At 39.9% G+C, this 24104-nt stretch overlaps 1 protein-coding gene across 6 annotated transcripts in view; it reads left to right on the top strand.

Moving 5' to 3' along the window:
- The window catches only part of ROR1 (receptor tyrosine kinase like orphan receptor 1), a 408557-nt gene that overhangs the window by 272147 nt on the left and 112306 nt on the right, over nt 1-24104 (top strand). For all 6 annotated transcript variants that reach the window (XM_045369694.3, XM_045369690.3, XM_074004848.1 and 3 more), the window contains 2 exons: nt 6430-6717; nt 7475-7505. In XM_045369694.3, coding sequence (XP_045225629.1) covers nt 6430-6717; nt 7475-7505 — 319 coding nt within the window. The remainder of the gene's footprint in view (nt 1-6429; nt 6718-7474; nt 7506-24104) is intronic.

Below are 24104 nucleotides of genomic sequence, written 5' to 3'. Positions count from 1 at the left end.
TCAAACAAATTCAGACAGTGGCACCAACTGTACCAAACTAGTGGTCACTGTACATTCCACTGCCATATACTTGCAATTGAAAAAAAAAAACCAATGGCACTTAAGAATGTCTTCCATGAAGCAGTAAAAATTATTAATTGTATTAAATCTTGACCCTTGAATACACATATTTTTAATATTTCATATGGCAGATGGGCAGTATACGTAAAGTACTCCTGCCAAATACTAAGACTATCTCAAAGAAAAGCATTTGAGTTCTGAGCTGAACTAACCACTTTTACTTTAAAGAATGACCAACAGAAAAATTATGGTTATTCTTGGATATTCTTTAAAATGAGCAAAATGAACCTGCCACTTGAAGGAAACAATAGTATTAGTTGCCAATAATAAAATTTGAACTTTTCAGAAAAACTTAGAATTTTGAAAAACTGTTAGCCACCATCACGAGCTTGACAGCTTTTTCCCAATCATAACTGATGACACTGGTGGTGATATTAATGCATTGGAGTTTTCTATATTAGATAAGTGAGGGTGTCCGCATTTTGAAAATGAGCATAACGCAGTAAACCAATGTTTTCTAAATGGGCAACACATGATGTTACAAAGTCATATGTAGGTAGAATAACCATTTAAAGTACAAGATAGATCAATCCATTATAATGTAATAGATTATGAAAAGTTTATTGATGTGATTTCAGATTTCACTTTGCAACCAACCTTTAAGAAACTACCACCTATCAAATTTTGGTGTAGTATCAAAGAAGAATATCCTAAATTATCTGAAAGACTGTTAAAAACCTTTCCCTTTTCCAACTGTGTGAAGCCAGATTTTCTTCAACTACAACAACATACCTCAACAGATTGAATGCTGAAACAGGAGGCTTCAGCTGTCTGATTGTAAGGCAAATAATAGATATTCAATAATAAAAAAAGGTGCCACTTTTCTCGCTGTTTTTGGTATATGCATGTGGAAAATATTTTTCACAAAATATTTTTATTAAAATATATTAAGCAATGGGATTGTTTTTATTTTTAAATAAGTTAATAAACAAATATTTTAAAACATTCTCGCCTCAGTGGCATCAATATTTTAAAGATTATCTAGGAGTCCTGGGACCAAAAAATTTGAGAACTTCTATCCTATAGTGTGGACTCTGGGGCCAAAATAATTTGTTTGAAATCTCACTTCTACTTACTGTCTATGTGATCTTGGACAACTTTCTTAGCCTCTCTGTGCCCTACCCTCTGTGTTTTCCATGTGTAAAATGTTCATAACAATACCTGTCACGATGATAAATACCATTTAGATGTTAGGTATTATCACCATCATTATGATATCATTATTGTTGTCAGTGTCATCATCATCATTATTACCAGTATTAGCACTGGGAGATATCATTTGCTCAGGGACACAGAGCTAGAGGTGGATTCAGTGGGACTTGAACTTTTCCCTTAAGCCAGACTATACCCTACCTCCCACTTACCATCTGCCATATCGACATTTGCAGTCTAGGGACGAAGGGAAAAAAGGATGAGAAATCTTCCATAGCTCAAGCACATATCATCAGAGCTACTGAATCAAATCACTGAAAAAGGTACAAACAGCCAGGTTTATACATAGAAGCCAGATTGCTTTGTCTGGCATTCAAGCTCACTGGACACCTGCTGCCTATCATCCAGTTGTTCTGCAGCTGCCCATATAGAAACACAAACTGTCTCAGAAGAAGCAGACCCAATCCCAAAGGCCTAGATTGTGATTCCAAAGCCCAGGGAGGCAAAGTGATGGCCTGACACACATCGCTAGTGAGTGGCAGAACTGCTACATGAGTCCAGTGTGTATTCCCTCTGGACCGGACACCTTTGCTGGGATGCCCAGGTGTTCTCTGAAGGGAATGACTAGTCCAGAAACCAGCAGTGGTCACCTCAAGCTTTGGGTGTAGAGAGAGAATGGGTCCCCTAACATGGTCCATGAGGCTACCACAGAAGGACCCAGCTGGTTCTGGGATGAAAATGGATCATGGCCAGAGGCTTGTTCACAACAGGAAAAATAGCAGTCAGTAACAGAAACGCATTTTTGTTTGATTTTATTTCAGTCGCAGAATGCTTTTGTGTTCTTTAGTCAAAAGACTGTTCTGATGCTTCTGGTCTTTGCCAAACTGAGGACCAGACTATCTGTTAGTTCTGCTTACTAAGTAAGCAGCTACAGATGGCCGACAAATTTGAACCTTCTTCTTTGTCAGTGAAAAGTTAAAACCAAATTCCCTGTTTGTGGTAAGGCTCCTTTGTTCAGTAAACACAAAGGTCTATTTACATTTCTTTTGTTCTCTCTGGAAACACACTGCTTGGGTCATCTACTACACTGATTTCAAGGTGCCCTGCAACCCTCATGTTTGTTTTTAGATAGATATTTTATAGAGCAGATCAGGTGAGGTGCCTGGCCTCTGGAAGGAAACCAGAAAGAACATCAGCTAGCACCCATGGCTAAAGCTTAGGCCCATTAACCAGACAGGCTTGGCTGCAGTTAGGGGAAGAGCACAGCCCTGTGGGTATATGCATGTCCACGGCCCACCTAGGTTTAGGGAGATATTCCAACACTCAAAGGGTCTCGTGGCACCACATCCCAGCCCTCAATGGGTCTCATGGTACCAAAGCAGTCCGGTGGAGTGAAAAGAGTTGGGCTTGGCAGCCACAGAGATGTAAATTGGACCCCAGTTCTGCTACAAGGCCTCCGGCAAGTCACTAAACCTCACTGATCCTAGCTTTCCTCATTATAAAACAGTGATAATGACTTCTCCCTTGCAAGGTTAGCATACAGGTGAATATTAAAGTAAAGCCCTAGCATATAGTAGGATTTCAAAATAGTCCATTATTGGTCCAGAACTGGCCAGCTGCCTCAAATGGACTCTCTTTAGGTGCTTGGCTGAGCCTGAGGATTAAAGGCCATTAGTGATGGAAGCTTTGGGCAGTTTCCTGTGTAACCATGGGGCAAGTCTGCTAATCTCTGAGACATGACTTCCTCATCTGCACTGGAAATCATAGTAATTAATGTGCCTTTCTTACTTCTCTAGATTGTTAGAGGATAACAGGAGACAGAGGCTGTGAAAACATTTTGTAATGTGAAAAGCAGTATATAGAAGTTATTGTTATAAAAACAATAGTAATAACATTAATTAACGTTTTTGAGTGCTTACTTTTTACCAAACACTGGTTGAAGTGCTTCCCAGATGTCACCCACTTTCATTTTAATCCTATTCTAACAGTTCCCTCAGATGGAGCCCTGTTTATTGTTTTGGTTTTTCAGTTGGTTGAACTGAAGTACAACGAGGTTAAGTAACTTGCCCAAAGTCACACAGATAGGCAAGGGGCTGACCTGAATTCAAACCCAGCCAATCAAATTCCAGAACCTGTCCAATGGAATATTAATCGCTATGCTTATAGTGGCATTGTTATGTGATTGCTATCTCTAAGCTTCTCTCCACAGAGGGTACATAGTTATCTATTCTCAATGAATGATATGGGGCTATAAAGGCATGATAATGGCTCCATAGAGCCATCTGCTAATTAGTCTCCCTCCTTTCTGGGCATACCTCAAACATCTTAGGAACATATGTGCTTATATCCATGAGCAAACACATTCGTGGATTGAGTATAGATGTGTATAGATTAGAGAAACATACCCAGAGATAGAGATCAAAATATAAATGTTAGGAAGGAAAGCATTAGCAAGATCATTTATGGGCTCATGAATCTGTTGTGAAGGATAATTATTCATTGGCTTAAGTGAGATGGAAAGTGTCATTATGGTAATGCAGTCATCATACTTAATCTCTTTCCTACTGCACACGTGATAAATGCCATTCATATGTGAGACACACCCCTGTGAGGCAGCCCAGACATTAACAATGTTTCTTCTGAATTTGGGGGGAAAAATTAGAGCAAATAATGAATCAATTATTTTTAGCATTTATGAACTCATTTTACAGACATTTGGGCAATTAAATTACCCAGTTAAATAGCTCAGAAAAATGTTACTTTTCAATAAACTTCCATTAAATTTATCAAATTTGCTGTGTTCTACCTGTGCTGTCCAGTACAGTAGCCACTAGCCACATGTGGTTATTTAAATTTAAAAATTCAGTTTTCAGTTGCTCCAGCCATATTTCGTGCATTCAGTAAGCCCTGTGTGACCAGTGGCTATCAATCAGTGCAGATTATAGAACATTTCCGTCATCACAGAAAGTTCTGGTGGATATTGCTGCTAGACAGTAGTATACATTGAGGATGCAGTGATGACCAGAACATTCCCTTCCCTGCCCTTATGGGGCTCATAGCCCTGCAGTGAAGACAGCTGCTGAACAAGTCACCGCAGATTTGGACCTAGGGAAGGACATAGGACAATGAGAAGGTATGGTAGGAGATCTACCCAAGAAGGGGTGCCTAGGAAAAATGAAACCAAAGAAAGCTCCCTACACATGAATAACAGAGCAAGTTTTTAAAAGAAATCATATGACCCAGCCATCCCATTACTGGGTATATACCCAAAGGATTATAAATTATGCTGCTATAAAGACACATGCACTCGTATGTTTACTGCAGCACTATTCACAATAGCAAAGACTTGGAATCAACCCAAATGTCCATCAGTGACAGATTGGATTAAGAAAATGTGGCACATATACACCATGGAATACTATGCAGCCATAAAAAAGGATGAGTTTGTGTCCTTTGTAGGGACATGGATGCAGCTGGAAACCATCATTCTTAGCAATCTGTCACAAGAACAGAAAACCAAACACCGCATGTTCTCACTCATAGGTGGGAACTGAACAATGAGATCACTTGGACTCAGGAAGGGGAACATCACACACAGGGGCCTGTCATGGGGAGGGGGAGGGGGGAGGGATTGCATTGGGAGTTATACCTGATGTAAATGACAAGTTGATGGGTGCAGCACACCAACATGGCACAAGTATACATATGTAACAAACCTGCACGTTATGCACATGTACCCTACAACTTAAAGTATAATAATAATAAATAAATTAAAAAAAAAAAAAGAAATCAAACTTAATTAAAAAGAAATACTGTAGTCCCAGCACTTTGGGAGGCCGAAGACAGGTGGATCACGAGGTCAGGAGATCGAGACCATCCTGACTAACACAGTGAAACCCCGTCTCTACTAAAAAATACAAAAAACTAGCCGGGCGAGGTGGCGGGTGCCTGTAGTCCCAGCTACTCGGGAGGCTGAGGCAGGAGAATGGCGTAAACCTGGGAGGCGGAGCTTGCAGTGAACTGAGATCCGGCCACTGCACTCCAGCGTGGGCGACGGAGCAAGACTCCGTCTCAAAAAAAAAAAAAAAAGAAATACATTATTTTCTCTGCAACTGATTTCTACAACTAATATTAATATTGATGTTTAAATACTTTATTGAAGAATAAGCTTAAATAAAACTGATTTTGTTATTAAAATTTGTAATGCAATGAATCTTAAGAGGAGCCAAATGCAAAATGTACGTGCAGCATGATTCCATTTATATGAAGTTCTGAAACAGGCAAAATTAACCTATGGTAATAGAAATTAGAACCTTAGTTGCTTTGAGGTGGGGTGGGAGGGAGTGGTTGGGAGCAGGGACCAACTACAAAAGATTGTGGGGGTACTTTCTGGGGTGTTGATGTTCTATCTTGATAGGGACATTTGTGACATGGGTGTATGCATTTGCCTGTACTCATGGAACTGTATAACTAAGATCTGTATATTGCACAGTATTATATATGAATTAATCTATATATATGTGATTGAAAGAATTACATATTGTAACATGTTATGGTTGATATGAGTAATATTATGGAAATGTCCATTGCTTTATTGCTCTGTCTGCCTCTGACCTGGCCTTCATAACCTTATGTTGTCAGTAACATGAAAGTTTCAGGCATCCTTTCTGATCGTGTGCCATGTGGATATGAATATGTTGCTCCTACTTTTCCAATTTTTGATGCTTTCTTTCTTATCAAAAGTGAGCGAACTGGAAGGATATTTGCCAGGATGTTTAAAATGGTGTTATTTTTGGGTGGGGAGATTTGAGATGAACTTTATTTTCTCTCTCTTTTGCTATGTTGAAATTTGGAACAAGGAATGTATATGATTTTTATGATCTGAAGCACAAAAGCTCATCCATGTAATCATTTGGAGACTTTGAGTTTTATACTCTGATTAGTGACAAATTTTCTTCCAAGCAGTGGGCTCTATGGGTGGTTATTTAGCAGTCCTGTGGTCTTAGTCAGTGTGATTGTTTCCTTCCTTGTCTGTCTCACCTGCCTCTCCTGCTCAGCCTCTCTGTGATCCCGAGGATACACTGGAGAGGATTTGGCTGCTTGGAAGCATTCTCAAGCCATCTGCCACTCTCACCTGCCTCCTCTCTGTGTTCACAGATTCTTACCTGACCCTTGATGAACCAATGAATAACATCACCACATCCCTGGGCCAGACAGCAGAACTGCACTGCAAAGTCTCTGGGAATCCACCTCCCACCATCCGCTGGTTCAAAAATGATGCTCCTGTGGTCCAGGAGCCCCGGAGGCTCTCCTTTCGATCCACCATCTATGGCTCTCGGCTGCGGATTAGAAACCTCGACACCACAGACACGGGCTACTTCCAGTGCGTGGCAACAAACGGCAAGGAGGTGGTTTCTTCCACTGGAGTCTTGTTTGTCAAGTTTGGTAAGCAGACCCCTACTGGGGATGGACTTTGGCCCTCAGCCCAATGTGATAGGATGGCTAGAGTCCACAGGGACAGGAAGGAAGGAATGCACACTTAGTGAGAATGTACTCTGTGCCCACAACCCTGAACCTGGTACAGTTGTACCCATTTTACACATAAGTAAACCAATGCCCAGCAGTTAGTTACCATGTTACCCAATTACCATGTTACCCAGCTAATAAACAGCAGAGCAGGAAGGAGGTCCAGATCTTTCTGACCTCACAGCCCCTACTTGAAACCATCGTGCCATTGAGCTCTTTTCAACAAGGATACTCCTTGTCCAAGAAGTTGGAAATGTTTGCAGCATACATAGTCCTTTTCCTGCCATCAAGAACTAGAAGGAAGCCCCACTCATTGTTGCAATCAACGCCTTCATGCAACCACTCAGCCCATTGGAAACTTCCTGCATAGTTTGAGGATGCTTACTCGATTCACTCACTTTTGAGCACTTGTCTCAGCATTTTCAGGCCCTGAATTGTGAGATGTAGACACGTTCTCACTGGTATGTTTTTTTGTTTGGTTTGGTTTGGTTTGGTTGTTGTTGTTTTTTTTTTCATAGAGATGGTTGGGGGAATATAGCAAAACAATAAATTTCAGAAAAATAAATACTACCACTGGGTGGTTGAGAACTTTAATTTGTAATGATTGACTGTATCTATACTCACCCTCCAATAACCCAGACTGACTGTTTCTTTTGTTTTTCTTTCATTTCTTCAGGCCCCCCTCCCACTGCAAGTCCAGGATACTCGTAAGTACTTTTATCTCCTTTCTTGTCCTTTCCAAGTATTTCTCCATGGTTTTCTAGGGCAAAGGCAATGTTGTCCTCTTCTTGAGCCAAAACACTGTGTTTCCAGATGTCATTCCATTTTGCCCTGCCCTCATTCCATTTTGCTTGTTCTCTGCTCTAAAGATTCACAGGAGACCACCATTGGCAGAATTCTCAAGTGTAGTAATGTTGATTTTGAATGATCAAAGCAAAAATCTTCCATTTACTATTTTAGAAGGAATCTAACATTTAGTGGCAACAATGGATTGATTTGGTAAAAATCAAACAAAAAAATGATATTGTGCTGGCATAGGAACCTTTACTCTCGCGGTCTTTGTTTCTGCAAGCATTTTTGATGCTATCATTGTTGATCGGGGCAGCAATTAGGTAATCACTTTATTTTTTATTCCCTTTAAAAAAACTCAAAAGCAGAAGTTCTGGCCGGGCGCAGTGGCTCACACCTGTAATCCCAGCACTTTGGGAGGCCAAGGCGGGCAGATCACGAGGTCAGGAGACTAAGACCATCCTGGCTAACATGGTGAAACCCTGTCTCTACTAAAAATACAAAAAATTAGCCGGGCGTAGTGGCAGGCACCTGTAGTCCCAGCTACTCGAGAGGCTGAAGCAGGAGAATGAAGTGAACCCGGGAGGAGGAGCTTGCAGTGAGCCGAGATCGCGCCACTGCACTCCAGCCTGGGCGACAGAGCGAGACTGTCTCAAAATAAATAGATAAGATAAGATAAGATAAAAAATACAGAAGTTCTAACTTATACTGGGAAGGAAAGTCCCAAGCTTGGATTGAGAGTTGCATGAAAGTTTGATTCATTTTGAGTCCCTTGTTAATGGAGTCTAAAGGTCCAATTTCTTTCACCGATGCTATTGTTGATGCATTTGTCCTTGTTCTAGTTAAAGGATTCTCATCTTTCACTTTAAGAGTATCTACTTGGGGCACTTTTCTTTATCTATATTTTTATTTTGGGGGAAGGACTCACTTATTAAAACTCTTACTCTACAAAAAAATATCCTCGATACCCTGTAGACTTTTGAAGACTTTTGAAATACAACTTTTGTGGCTCTGCCACAAGAGCATCCAAATGTCTGATCTAGACTACACCTGTGGAAATATAACAGCCACTTAATTTGCTCCAATCCCCTCTGTGCCACTTAATTACAGTGTGGAGTATTTTAATACATTCATGTGTGCCTGGAGGGCCAGTGGCCCACAATCCCATTAATGAAATAGGTAATGGGTAAAAATAAACATTGGCCTTCAGCCACACGGTTCTGCTATTTCATCAGCTAGTTAAAGGCAACTGTAAAAGAGTCTTTAAAATCACTCAAGTGCTAATTGCATTCTACTTGCCCAGGTAGAAAATGCTGATTGATCTTAAAACAGGTCAGAAATTTGGTCACTCTGCCTTGCATTTCTTGATGCTAATCTGTTTGTTTGGTTTTTTTTAATGGTCTCACCATTGGTTATATGTGGAATCCTTTTGAAGTCTTAGTTAAACAAAGATTAAAACTTTTGTTACTTGTAAAAATGTCTCCCACCCTGGTACCTTATTTGTTCCTGTTAATCTGTGTTTCAAATGTGGCTGATAATCTATATCCCAGGCTGATTAATGTGGTTCACTAATCTGCCTTTACTATTAAGTACTGTGTTGTTGACTTTCAGCCTGTTGTATTTACATTAGAGTTCTTTTTATTATCAAAATTATGATTATACCCTTCTATGTTCTTCTTGAAGTTTTCATTCTTCACTGCTGTCTTTCTGATGAACCCAGTCTAGGTCTCTCGTGGTTTTTAATTTTATACAAAGATTTTATACCGCTGTTGTGAACCGATATCTAGGGAGAGGGTATTGAAGTTCCTTAAAGATGCTCAACCACAGCTAAAAGTATCCTTTGATGTCAGGCATCCATGTTTTATATTGGCTGTCAGATTATCTATTACATTAGTCAGTAATAGTGTGAAATGTACAGTTACCATGTTTGCTTGCAGGGAGTTACAATAAAATGCAATTCAAATTAGAAATTCCATGGGACCTTTTGCAGTTACATTTCCATTCTGTTTTTGGCATTCCTAGTTGGCATTTTGGTACCTTTTTTTTTTTTTTCTTTCCCAGTGATGCATCCTGCTCTTTATCTCTTCTCTTAATTGCCACCACTTCCCCTGTCTCTAGGAGTTCTTCACTTCCTGAGACTAACTCCCAAAAAGAATGCTGGTTCCCATCCCTAGCCTCGGAGTAGCCCTCAATAGGCAGCCAACCCTCTCTCCAAGGGGACAGGCAGAAGATAACAAAATGATAGCCATAGGGAATATCACAACATTGAGGTCCCTCTGAAGGTTGTTTGTCAAATTGTACACTACTATTTCCAAAAGAGGAGTGAGATACCATTGTAAATTGCTCTGTTTATTTGAAAGTGGCACAGAGTTACTGCAAAAGAAATAAAAGGAGCATCTATGGCCCAATTCTAACATTCAGAACGTAAGGACTGTGAAATGCATTAGGCATATGAAACCTGGTGAGAGCTGAGGTCCTCTGAGGCAACAGAACTACACAACTCCTGCCTGGGAAGGGCTTGTAGGGACCCTTGGGACTATGGCCCAGGAAGGTGCTTGTCACTTGCTCTGAGGGACTGCATCAGGCTTCCACATGAAGCTTTCAGAATGATATTTTAGTTTATAGTAGGAAGAAGTTTGATATTTTAGTTTGGTTTCCATTCATAGATTTAGGCTTCATTTCTTCTGTCATTGCTGGGTCCTGGCCTACCCCTAACAATTATAGGACCTGGGGCCTGAGTACAAGTGGAAGTTCACACACCATATACCTAAATATTTAAAAGTTACAAATCAAGCTAGCAAAATTGTTGAATAAAATATGTCCTATCCTCCCACAGTGTCAAATATACCTTTTTAACGATACAATTTTAAAATACATAGAAAGTTATGGGGTGTTTTAAATGATTAAGAGCCAGGAACTACCAAAAATGGCTATTTTAATCATTATTATACGTGTCTGGATGTCTTGTTCATGGGCCAAAGATAGTATATATAATTCATAGATTGTTATATATTAGTTCCATAAAAATTTGTTTGCCTTCCTTTCAGGTAAATGACTACCTAAGTAGTTTTATGCAAGATTTTTACAGTGTATATTCTATTGATAACTGCTAAATTAGACAAATTTATTTTTCTTTTTCTTTTCCTTTTTGTTTTTGACAAGGTCTGGCTGTATCACCCAGGCTGGAGCACAGTGGCGTATGATCTTGGGCCACCACAACCTCTGCCTACTGGGCTCAAGCCATCCTCTCACCTCAGCCTTCTGAGTAGCTGTGACCACAGGCACGCACTTCCGTGCCTGGCACATTTTTGTATGTTTTACAAAGATGGGGTTTCTCCATGTTGGCCGGGCTGGTCTCGAACTCCTGGCCTCAAGCAACCTACCTCCCTTGGCCTCCCAAAGTGCTGGGATTACAGGCGTGAAGTACTGCACCCGGCCTGAACAAATTTCGTAAGTTGTTGTCGTTCTTCCTTTTTTTTTTTTTTTTTGACAGGATCTCTTTCTGTCATCCAGGCTGGAGTGCAGTGGCATGACCTTGGCTCACTGCAACCCCTGCCTCTGCATTCAAGCAGTCCTCCCACCTCAGCCTCCCGAGTAGCTGGGACTACAGGTGCTAGCCACCATGCCCAGCTGTAACTCCTACGTTGTAAAACTAATTTTAATTTGGAGAAACTTCACTCCCCAGAGCCAGTGGCAACTGTAGTTATCAATAAAACTCCTAAAGTGATACTTAAATTTGGAAATGAACTAAGAATCATACATGTCATGTTCAAACACGGAAATGGGATCATATATGACAATCATTATTGTAGAATATATTACATAATATTATAATTTAATCATATAAATCAATATCATACTTCATACATTATCCTAGGTTTATACAAATTTAAGAATAATCTAAATTGTTTAATGTGTTAATTTTCTTGGGCTGCTGGAAAGTATCACAAGCTGCATGGCAAAAGCAATAGAAATTTAGTATCTCATAGTTCTGGAGGCTAGAAGTATGAGATCAATGTGTTCATGGGGTTGGTTCCTTCTTATGGCTATGAGGAAAGATTTCTCTTTTCTAGAAGTGTGTCAGAATTTTTCCGTATTCATTGGCTTATAGATGCATCTCCCCAGCCTCTGCCTTGGTGTTCACATGGTAGTCTTCCTACATGTGCAGCCCTCAATTTCCCCTTTTTATCAGGACACCAGTCATATTGTATTGGGATCCACCGTGATGGCCTCATTTTAACTTGATGACCTCTGGAAAGACCTATTTCCAAATAAGGTCACATTCGGAGGTGCTTGGAAATTAGGACTTCAAGATACATATTTGGGGAGGACATGGTTCAACCCATAACACTTGATATTGCAAAGTTTTTCTCAGCCCTGCAAAATTCTTGCAAATATTATTCTAATCTGTGAGAGCTTTCAGAAGCACTGGTTGGAATATAATGAAAGTAGATGTTTGGTAATATTGGGAATGATAGTTTGTTGTGCAAGAATCTTTTGCATTAAACTGAGAGGAAGAATTTGACACATTGGTTAACTGATCTTTTCTCCTGCCGAAGTGGCTCTGCCACTGTAGTTTCTCCTAGGCTCTAAGAAGTGTCCATCTCCTCCGTTGGCAGTGTCACAATACACAAAACTTTGACTGTATGCAATTGTGGTCACCTTCTATTCCAAGGACAGAGGGCAATACATGTAGAGAAATGTTCCCTGGGCCAGAACAGTGCTGGTCACAGCAGTGGATGTCTAAGGTTTTGGTTACATTGTGCGAGCACTCATTGCCAGATCCCAAGAGGCGAAGGGTTCCATGCGTACTCTTTACTCTCATTACATATATTCCCGTGTATTTTTTGTATGTAGGCCCAGGGCAGGGACCTTTCTTTTTTTAATAACAGTTTTATTAAGATACAGTTAACCATAAAATTCACTGTTTTGAAGTCTGCAACTCAGTCTTTTTACTATATTCACAAAATTTTGCAACTCTCACTACTATCTTATTTTAGAACATTTCCATCATCTCAAAAAGAAACTTCTCCCAGCTATAGTAGCTTCTAATTTACTTCCTATCCCTATGAATTTGCCTATTCTAGACATTTCATATAAGTAGAATCCGACAATATATGTCCTTTTGTGTCTGCCTTCTTTCACTTAGCATAAGGATGTTGAGGTTCATATAAATTATAGCATGCATTGGTGCTTCATCCTTTTTATAGCTGAATAACAGTCCATTGCAGGGCTATACCACATTTTGTTTATCCATTCTTCTGTTGATGGACATTTGGGTTTCTTCTACTTTTTGCTTATTCTGAATAATGCTGCCATGACCGTTCATGTGCACTGGGGAGTATGTGTTTTGAATTCTCTTGGGTATATACCTAGAAATAGAATTCCCGGGGTATATGGTAATTCTACATTTAACTTTTTGAGGAACTGCAAAACTGTTTTCCAAAGGGGTTGCAGTATTTTGTCTTTGCAGAAGGATAGTATATGGGTTCTAATTTCTCCACGTGCTCTCCAACACTTATTTTCCTTATTTAAAAATTATTTGTTTGTTTATTTATTTATTTATTTATTTATTTAAAATTTATTATAGCCAGCTGGGTGCTGTGGCTCATGCCTGTAATCCTACCACTTTGGGAGGCCGAGGTAGGTGGATCACCTGAGGTCTGGAGTTCGAGATCAGCCTGGCCAATGTGGTGAAACCCCCATCTCTACTAAAAATACAAAAAATTAGCCAGGTGTGGTGGCAGGCATCTGTAATCCCAGCTACTCAGGAGGCTGAGGCAGGAGAATCACTTGAACTCAGGAGGCAGAAGTTGCAATGAGCCGAGATCACGCCATTGCACTCCAGCCTGGGCAACAGAGCAAGACTCTATCTAAAAAAAAAAAAAAAAAAATTATTATAGCCATCCTTGTGAGTGTGCAATGGTATCTCATTGTGGTTTTGATTTGCATTTTCCTAATGACTCATGATGTTGAACATCTTTTCATGTGCATATTGGCCATTTGTATGTTTTCTTTCTCTTTTTCTTTTTTTTTTTTTTTTTTTGAGACGGAGTCTTGCTCTGTCGCCCAGGCTGGAGTGCAGTGGCCGGATCTCAGCTCACTGCAAGCTCCGCCTCCCGGGTTTACGCCATTCTCCTGCCTCAGCCTCCCGAGTAGCTGGGACTATAGGTGCCCGCCACCTCGCCTGGCTAGTTTTCTGTATTTTTTAGTAGAGATGGGGTTTCACGGTGTTAGTCAGGATGGTCTCGATCTCCTGACCTCGTGATCCGCCCGTCTCGGCCTCCCAAAGTGCTAGGATTACAGGCTTGTGCCACCGCACCCGACCCATTTGTCTATTTTCTTTGGGGAAATGTTTGTTCAAACTTTTTACCCACTTTTTAAATTGAATTAATTGTCTTTTTATTCTTGAGATGTAAGAGTCACTTATTTTGGGTATATACCCTTATTAGATATATGATTTGCAAATACTTTCATTGTGTAGATTTTCTTTTCATTTTCTTGATAGTGTTCTTTGAAACACAGAAGTTTTTCATTTTGATGACATCCAATTTATTACCCATGCTTTGGTTGGTTGTGATTTTGAAAATCATCGCCTAGTGCAAGCTTACAAAGATTTCCCCCTCTATTTTTTTCCTAAAAGTTTTTATTTACAGTTTTAGCTCTTACATTTTGGTTTTTGGCCCATTTTGAATTAATTTTTGTATACAGTGTGAGGTGGGAGTCCAGGGTCATTCTTTTGCATGTGGATACCCTGTTGTCCCAATATCATTTGATGAAAAGACCACTGTTTACCCATTGAATTGTCTTGACACTCTGTTAAAACTAATTAATCATGTGTCTATATGTCTATCCCTATTCAGTTATACATAGTCTTGATTACTATAGGTTTGTAGTAAGTTTTGAAATCAGGAAATATGAGTACTCTGTATTAGTATTCCACTGGAGAAACAAAACCCGTAAAATTTGTGTATGTATACATATAAAAAGAGATGTGTTACAAAGAATTTGCTAAAATCCTTAGGGCAGGGAGCCAGGAGGCACAGGCTAGGAGGTCTGGAGAAGTTACTCATGCCATAGTCCACAGGTAGAATTTCTTCTTCCTCAGAGAAACCTCTTAAGGCCTTTCATCTGATTGGATCAGGCCCGCCTAAACTATTGAGGATGACCTCCTACAACCAGTCAGTTGATTGTAGATGTTAATAAAATTTATAAAGTACTTTCACAGCAACACCTAGACTAGTATTTGAATAACTTGGGACTGTGCCTTGACAGTTGAGACGTAAAACTGGTCATTATGTCTTTCTATATTGTTCTTCATGACTTTTTTTTGTTGTTATTCTGAGTGCTTTGCATTTCCATATGAATTTTAGGGTCAGTTTATTAATTTATGCCAAAAAGTCAGCTGGAATATTGATAAGGATGGCATTAAATCTGTAGATTAATTTGGGGAGTACTGCTGTCTCAACCGTATTAAGTCATCTAATCCATGAGCATGGATGTCTTTCCATTTATTTAACTTCTCTAAATGATGTTTTGTAGATTTTTGTGTGCAAGTCTTGCTCTCTTTTCTTAAATTTATTCTTAAGTATTTAATTCTCTTTCATGCTATTGGAAATGGAACTTTTTTCTTAATATCATTTCAGATTATTCATTGCTACTACATAGAGGATACAATTATTTTTGTATATTAATCTTATATACTATACCCTTGCTAACTTGTTTCTTAGTTCTTGCACTTTTTTGTGAATTCTTGAGGATTTTCTATCTACAAGCTTGTGTCATCTGCAAAAAGAGATTGTTTTACTTTTTTCTCTTCAATTTGGATGCCATTTACTTATTTTTCTTGCTCTATTGCCCCTGGCTAGAACCATCAGTACAATGTTGAATATAAGTGGTGAGAGTGGACGTCCTGGTTTTTTTCCTTGTCGTAAGTGAAAAGATTGCAGTCTTTCACCATTGAATATGATGTTAGCTCAGTTTTTCTATAGATACCATTTATCAGATTGAAAAATTCCCTATTATTCCTATTTTCTTCTGTGTTTTTTTTACTACGAAAAGCTATTGGATTTTGTCAAATCCTCTTTGTGTGTCCATTTAGATGATCATGGTGTTTTTTTTTTTTTTTTTTTTTTTTTGGTCCTTCATTATATTAATGTGATATATCACATTAATTGATTTTTGCACATTAAACCAAGCTTGTGTTAGAATAATTTCTACTTAGCCATGGTATATACTTTCTTTTTATCTTTTGCTGGATTCAGCTTTCTGGTATTTTGTTGAGGATTTTTGAGTCCATGTTTATAAAAGATACTGGTCTGTGCTTTGCATTTCTTGTGATGGCTTTGTCTAGTTCTGATGTAGGATAACATTGGCCTCAGAATATACTGGAAGTGTTCCTTTGTCTTCCAGTTTTTAAGAAGAGTTTGTAAAGGATTTTTGTTTATTATTTAAATGTTTGGTATAATCACCAGAAAAGTAATCTGGGCCTGAATTTTTCATTGTGGGAAGTTTTAAAATTACTAATTCAACTTTCTTACTTGTTATAGGTCTATTTAAATTTTTCCATTTCTTGAGTCAGTTTTGGTAGTTTATGTCTTTCTAGAAATTTTTCCATTTCATTGAGATTATCTAAGTTATTTTATTCTTTTATCATTTTTTAAATTTCTGTAACATCAGTAATAATAGTCCCTTTTTTATTCCTAATTTTAATAATTGGTGTCTTCGTTTTTTTCCCTTGGTCAGACTAGCTAGTCTAACTAAAGATTTGGCAACTTTGTTGGCAAAGAACTAACTTTTGCTGAAAACTGGATATTGAAATGGTGTATTGTGACAACTGTGGAAATCAGATTGCCTCTCTTTTGATGTTGCTGTGTGCTGTTTTTGCCATTTGTTTAGTGAATTTCCTGAATTAATTCTGTACAGTCTGTATTTTCTGTCATGTACTCCCTTTAAAGAGAGGAGTCTCTGCCAGGCGCAGTGGCTCACACCTATAATCCCAGCACTTTGGGAAGCCGAGGAGGGCAGATCATGAGGTCAGGAGCTCGAGACCAGCCTGACCAACATGGTGAAACCCCATCTCTACTAAAAATACAAAAATTAGCCAGCCATGGTGGCATGGGCCTGTAATCCCAGCTACTCAGGAGGCTGAGGCAGGAGAATATCTTGAACCTGAGAGCGGGAGGTTGCAGTGAACTGAGATCATGCCACTGCACTCCAGCCTGGGTGACAGAGTGAGACTCCATCTTAAAAAAAAAAAAAAAAAAAAAAAAGTCTCCATTCAGCCTAGTAACTAGTTAATAATTGGACAGAAATTTCCTTAAACCAGTAAGTCTCCTACCTTTTGCCAAGAGGCTTAAGGAAATCTCTGTCCAATTGTTAACTGATCACTAGGTTAACTGAGGAGCTCCAGATTCATCCTGCCTCCTCTAGTGACAGCTGGGGTGCTAGTTTTCACGGTTACCACAGAACTTGAGAAAGGAAAATGAGAATAGGGCAAATTAAAATGCCATAAAATTCCATTCTTAACAAGCGTTAGTTTTTTTTCCTATCTATCCATTCTCTCACCTATCTTATGACATATGAGAAATCCTAACATGGGACTTGGTGTATAATTAGCTTTGAATGAATTTAAGTTTTCTTTTGTCTTCTGCAGTCTCCTGCAGAATCAGTCTATAAAAAGGGCATGGTTAAAAAAATATCTATCTCATAGGGTTGTTGAGAAGATTAAATGACATAATAAAATGAAGCATATACAGTAGCTAGCACTGTACCTAACACATATTAGGAGCTTGATAATATTACTAACATTATCATCATCAATGCTATCTCAGCAAAGAGGCTATTCCTTCTTTCCAGCCAGAGTTCTTCTATTGGATAATATTTCCAGCTGTGAACCCCAACCAGAGACCTTGAAGCCTTTATTTCCTTTTCTCTGATTGGCCTTTGGCTAAAGTCCCTTTCTGCAGAGAACAAAGTGACCAGCTTTCGATGAACTATTTTCCTCTTTTATCCATTTCCAAGTGTTAGCCATAGTGAAGAAGCATGGCTGGGTGCTAGCCCAACTCAAGAAGTGATAATGTAGTATGCAACCCAAGATAAACTCAAGGATAACTTTCAACACGGCTACTCAAGCAGTTCAGGGGTGAGATGTCTTATAGAGAGGAGACCAGGAAGTCACTTGGCAGCTGGGCCAGGACACAGAGCGCCATTCCTTCAGTCAAGCAGTGAACCTCCATCTCTTCATCAAACCATCCTAGACTCAGCACTCTGCAGAGAAGGAGCAGATGGAGGGAATGTGTGGACAGATTAGATAAGAAGGATTTGCCAGTCCAGTGGGGGAGTGAGTAAAAGTACAGAAGGTTGAGAAGCCAAGCTCTTATGTCCCAATCCACCCCCATCACTCAACAATCCCCACTGTATGAATAAAGCCTGGAAACTTTCCTATTAAAATATTACTTGTGAATATTGGCAAGTGGTATCTTTGTGTGCAGGGCACATTTAAAGGGAGAAGGGTGAAGATACCTCCTTGCCTTCTAGGAATACAACTTTTTGAGAGCTTGTTCACCAGGCTGTGAGTTTCTCAGTCTATCTGTTTCTCAGTCTGTTAGTAACGAATGTATCTCCCACTTACACAGCAGCTAGCACATAGTAGATGCTTAACAAATGTGTGTTAAATTGAACGTTGGAAGTCTGTGTCCTGAAAGCTTTTCTTCACATACGACAAGGTTTTTTATTTGTTCAACACATCTTTACCAAGCTTTTTTCTGTGTTCCAGATCTTCGATTAGCTGTTTTTAAGTCACAGAAATGGGTGTCAGCAACAAAACCAGTCAAAAGTCTTCATTCTACGTCATTTACACTTTCCCTTCCTACATTTATAAGTTTTAATATCAGCTTCTACAATCGGTTGCAGAAAAAGTAGTGCTCAAGGAATGGAGAAAATGTCTATTCCAACCTTGGCTGTAGGCGAACCAAAAACCCCAGAGAAATCAAAGTGTACTTTAAAGCAGTGCTTCTGAAGTTGTAATGTACATATAGATCACCTGGGGTGGTTGTTAAAATGCAAATTCTGAAAGAGCACGTCTGGGAGGGGCCTGGGACTGCATTTCTTACACTCTCCCAGGGGGTGCTGGTGCTGCTGGTTCACACACTTAGAGAAGCAGTTTAGAGAAGAGGTGCCTGGCCAGATGCTAGTTCTTTCTATGTAACTCACTAGTTCACTAGCCAGTGACCCTGGGCAAATTTGCTTACTTTCTCTGGGCCCCAAGTTTGTTTCTTTGCAAAGTGAAGCACTTGGGCTCAATGTCTTTTATGATTTTTTTTCTATCTGCATTTGATGACTAACTGAAACTCAATATTTCCTCTATTATAGTAAGATCTTTCCATTGCTCTGAATTTCATGCAATTTGCTCCTAGATTCTCTTTCTGTACCCTGAGGTGTTAATGACCCTCTTTTATCTGTCAGGAACTTCTATCCTGTCCATTCTAAACAAGATCTTATCTAGGTAGTTTCAAACAGTGTGAACGATTTTTCCAGGGAACTCTCACCTGGAAACTCTCCCTCAAATTCTGAAGTGACTGTGGTATTGTGCCCTCCTGGGTGCAGAGGAAATTACTGCTCCTTTTGCTGGTCAGTAGCAGGCTCTGCTTGCCTTCTGTTAAATAGAACAGAATTTTCTTGCCGTATTTCTTCACTAGGCCCCTTCCATGTTGGGTGACTGCCTATGTTTTAAATTGAACGAAAGGATTATAGCAGGAGGCAGTGTGGTGGTGGATTCAGCCTCTTAATGTCTTCATGTGGGTGTTTGTTGTTGTTATTGTTGTTGTTTTAGATGGAGTCTTGTTCTGTCGCCCAGGCTGGAGTGCAGTGGCGCCATCTTGGCTCACTGCAAGCTCCACCTCCCGAATTCATGCCATTCTCCTGCCTCAGCCTCCTGAGTAGCTGGGACTACAGGCGCCCACCACCACACCTGGCTAATTTTTTGTATTTTTAGTAGAGACAGGGTTTCACCGTGTTAGCCAGGATGGTCGTGAACTCCTGCCCTCATAATCTGCCCCCCTCAGCCTCTCAAAGTGCTGGGATTACAGGTGAGAGCCACTGCTCCTGGCCCATGTGGGTGTTTTTAAAACACTGACCTTTTTGCCTGACTGGTAGGCCCAGAAGGCTGATAAGAAAACAAGATTTCTAGCTTTGCATGTGTGACTTGTGAATGCAGGTTCATTATTGATTCATCACATCTTATACACTCATAGAGCTTTTTGAAGGAAACAACTGAATCTCACAACAAACACAGCTAATGAAATGTTATGAATAATCTTGATGATGTTAAAGGGTGGCTAAGCATAATGATAAGTTCTTTGCATAAATGTTGTATGTAATTAGCCTTCGACTTTGTAGGGTAGGAAAGACACTCCCCTACCCTCTTAGGTTCTGTGGCTGGAGCCTTTGAAATGAATTTTGAAAAGACAGATTAACAAAAGAAAAAACATACAAATTTTATTTGATGTTAATATTTTTACATGACACAGGGGGTTTCTTAGAAAAAAGTGGAACCCCAAAGATATGGTTAGACCCAGGGGCTCGTATACCATTGTAATCAAGAATGATAAATTGTGAAGACCTGATAAGGCAAAGGAAAAAGAGGTTTGGGATAGGGTGGTAAATTGTGGGAAAGTGACTAGAAAATGCATGGAAGAAACTAATGGAAAAGAAGTGTTATGTTAGCAAGGTTTGTTTGTACAGATTCCTCTCATCGTCAACTCATTATCTTCTGTGGCATGAATGTTTTCTTCTTCGTGGTTTAGGGAGGAGATCTTTCTCACAGGAAATGTATGCCTTGACTTTTGATAGAAAGGGGGAAGACAGCCCTTCCTGAATCTTTTGTTTCTCAGTTGCCTTCAGCCCAAAATAGTGAATATGCCAGTGAAGCATAATGTGGGATGGCATATTCTAATCCTCTCCAACTTCTTCAGTGGAATGTGCAAGGTTCTTCTTTCTTTGTTAAGCCTCTGGCTTTTGTCAGTGTCAGTGTTGACAATTTTATCTAATTGCTCTCCTCTTTTTTAAAAATTATTTTAAAAAATTTTTATGGATAGTTTGTCATCTGTTGCTGTCCTCCGTATGTCTCTTTCTCTGTCTGTCTCTCTCCCATACACACACAAACACACTCATTCACACAGTCACACATGCTCCAAAAGCAACAACCGCTGGGGTCTCATTATCTAGGGCAGTGCTTCTCAACTCCATCTCGACCTTAGACTCACCCAGGGAGCTTTATAAATTACCTATACCTGGGCTACATCCTAGATAAGATAAATCAGAATCTCTCAGAGTGGTGCCCAGTCATGATATTTTATCAGATCACCCCAAGTGATGTCATGTCCATGCAACCAGATAGGACCCTCTCCAATCCCCCTTCTCACCTGAAAGGAACTTGCATTAGCCCAGCTCTACCTCTCCCTCTCTCTGCCCCAATGCCATATTGTAGACACCAAAGGTGTTGCAGCAGCAGAAACTGTGTGTGGATGGCAACATGCCTACAGCATCATCAGGATCCAATCAGGAAAGCAGAACAAATTCTGGACTGTTTAACACAGGGAATTTAACGTAGGGAACTTGTTACACAGGTGATGAAGTTTGCCAAAAAACAAACAAACAAGGAATTGTGATGCAGCATCAGCAGCAGACAGAAGCCCCAGCTACACTTAGGTTGGAGGAAAAAATAGAAGGGGTAATATTACCAGAGCCTAGGTTTCAGGTCATCTTTGGAGGCTGGAATGGTAGCATGTCTGTTCTGTGGGCACTGGAGTCATCAGAAGATGCTTCCACTGCTGGGGTTATCACCCAAGGCAAAAAGAAATGGGAGAAACAACTTGGCTGCTCTCTTCCTTCCCACTTTCAAATGCCAGCCAGTTTCTCCCATTAGGGGAATGCTGCAAGAAACTCTATGACACAGGGAGCCTGAGAATCATAGCCTGCAGAGGTCATCTGCCTTGCAGATGCTGACCCAAGCAGGAAATGGGCAAGGAACGGATCTGAAGACAAACAGGCCCAGCAATAGCACTCATACCCCAGATTGATTTCCATGCAACTAGATAGCTGAGCCTGGAGACAGCCTTGAAGAAACAGGCTGGGGAGAAGATAAAGCATTCAAAGCTTCAATTCCTGCCCAACCTTCAGGTAGAACATTCAGTGGACAGTTTGGATTGTGGAACTGAGGCCTGGAGCAAAGGTCAGGGCTGAGGGGGCAGACATGGTACATTTGGCTAAGTTGGTGAACAAAGCTTTGAAGGGAGTAAAACTCCCCAAGAGAAACTAAAAAGGAACAAGAATAAGCAGACCTCTTATATTTATAGTACTGTCTGATTTTCAGAATATTTTTTCTTTTCTCCTTTGATCTTACAGCCATCTGATAGCTTTGACTAGATACCTTGGTATTTTCATTTTCTATCTAGCAAAATAAAAAAGTTGATAAATCATCATACCCTTGCCCTTTATCATAACAAGTAATTTTTAATTGTGTAGAGGGCTGCTCTGATCTAGACCTCAATATTAATGAACTTTTGAAGGCTAAAAACAGAGACAGTAAACTTCTAGATATTTGCTTCTTGGGCCTCCAAAGACAGAATTTGCTAACTGTGGCAAACACTTACTAAGTGCTACTCTGTGCCAGGCATTTTTATAAAACTTTGCACAAGAACTAATAGACCATTGGTTCCCCATTTACTTACTCAAAGAGATTCAGCAAAGGATGAAGCTTTGATCTGAGCCCATGCAGGTGGACTCCAGAGCTCAGACTTTGGCCAGTCTGCTATACTGCCTGTCCTTATTGTGGGGAGATGATCAGTTGATGAACTCTTACCTGAATTGCACATTTAGTCACCTTAAGTGTTTGATTGCTGAAAGGACTCACAACACTCAAATAGTTTATCCTCATGGGGCAGTTTTATTACAGACAAGGGAAACAGCACAGCAACAGCAGAAGACAGATAGGTAATGCAGGGGTCCCAGAGATATCAGACACAGGCTTCTTTATCCTCCTAAAACTGGGTTGCATAGGGCACTGTATCTCCAGGTCTTGAAGGTTTACTGGCAAACGTGCAGAACCTTGGTTCCAAGAAGTCCAGTAGTGGAGGTCACTTATAGTGAGCTGATCACATGGGCACATTCCAGCTGTGTGACATACACCCCAAGACTCCACTGAAACCAGGTGCAAATCGTACATCCAATTATTATTACTAAATAATGCTAACTGACTGATACATCCTGCCCCAAACAACTTGAAGACTCATAGTTTCAGAGCATCACTTACCTTTAGTAAATACGTTTCATAGTGATTGCCGATCGTTAGTGGTTCTGAAGATTAGTCTGGGGTCAATTCAGTCCAGCTGGGATCACCCTGTGCTTTTCAACCCTCTTGGCCTTGCTTAGTATGTAATTCAGGAACCCACTTCTAGAACTTAAACAATGGTAAAGTCATCCAGGTATAAATACTTGCCACTGGGATGGGACGTATTCCATAGATAATAGAAAAGTTATCATGGTTCAGTCATTACAAATGCCTATTACTTCAGTGGATGGCCTGATATTTTTGTGGCCAGCTTCTGATGTCCTTGTCTTCTACTCATTATTCTAAGACTGGCTGAACAGCTGTCCTATGTGCTTACATGAAACCCCGACTTTCTCTCAAGGCCATTAAAATATAACATGATGAGGGCTGTGATATTTATCTGTGTCTCTAGCGCATTGCTGTCCACTAGAAACATCTTACAGGCCACATATGTAATTTTAAACTGACTTTTTTTTTTTTTTTTTTTTTGAGATGGAGTCTCGCTCTGTCACCCAGGCAGGAGTGCAGTGGCGAGATCTCGGCTCACTGCAAGCTCCGCCTCCCAGGTTCACGCCGTTCTTCTCCCTCAGCCTCCCAAGTAGCTGGGATTACAGGTGCCCACCACCACACCCAGCTAATTTTTTATTTTTAGCAGAGATGGGGTTTCACCATATTGACCAGGATGGTCTCGATCTCCTGACCTTGTGATCCGCCCACCTTGGCCTGCCAAAAAGTGCTGGGATTACAGGCGTGAGCCACAGCGCCCAGCCTAAACTCACTTTTAAGCTACATTTTTAAAGGCTAGTCAAATGAAGCAGTGAGAGTGGAGAAGGAACAACGAAATTTGCGATTGCTTGTGATCAATCAGTTGTAAACATGACGGCACTTGGACTAGTCTTAAGATAAATTTTAAAAAGTTAAAAGAAACACATAAAATTAATTTTAATATATATTTTATTTAACCCAACATATCCAAAATATTATCATTTCAACATGAAATCAATATAAAATTATTACCCAGCTTTATTCAGATATAATTGACAAGTAACAATTATATATAATTAAGGTATACAATGTAATCTTTTGATATACATATACATTGTATTATAATTATTATAATGGGATAGCTCATATTCTTTTTTTCTAAGTCTTCAAAATCCAATGAGTACCTGTAGTTTATATTTAC

This window comes from Macaca fascicularis, chromosome 1 (genome assembly GCF_037993035.2).
Source record: "Macaca fascicularis isolate 582-1 chromosome 1, T2T-MFA8v1.1".
Lineage (NCBI taxonomy): Eukaryota > Metazoa > Chordata > Mammalia > Primates > Cercopithecidae > Macaca > Macaca fascicularis.
The sequence above is the reverse complement of the archived record's forward strand: the minus strand, read 5'-3'. Positions and strand labels throughout refer to the sequence as shown.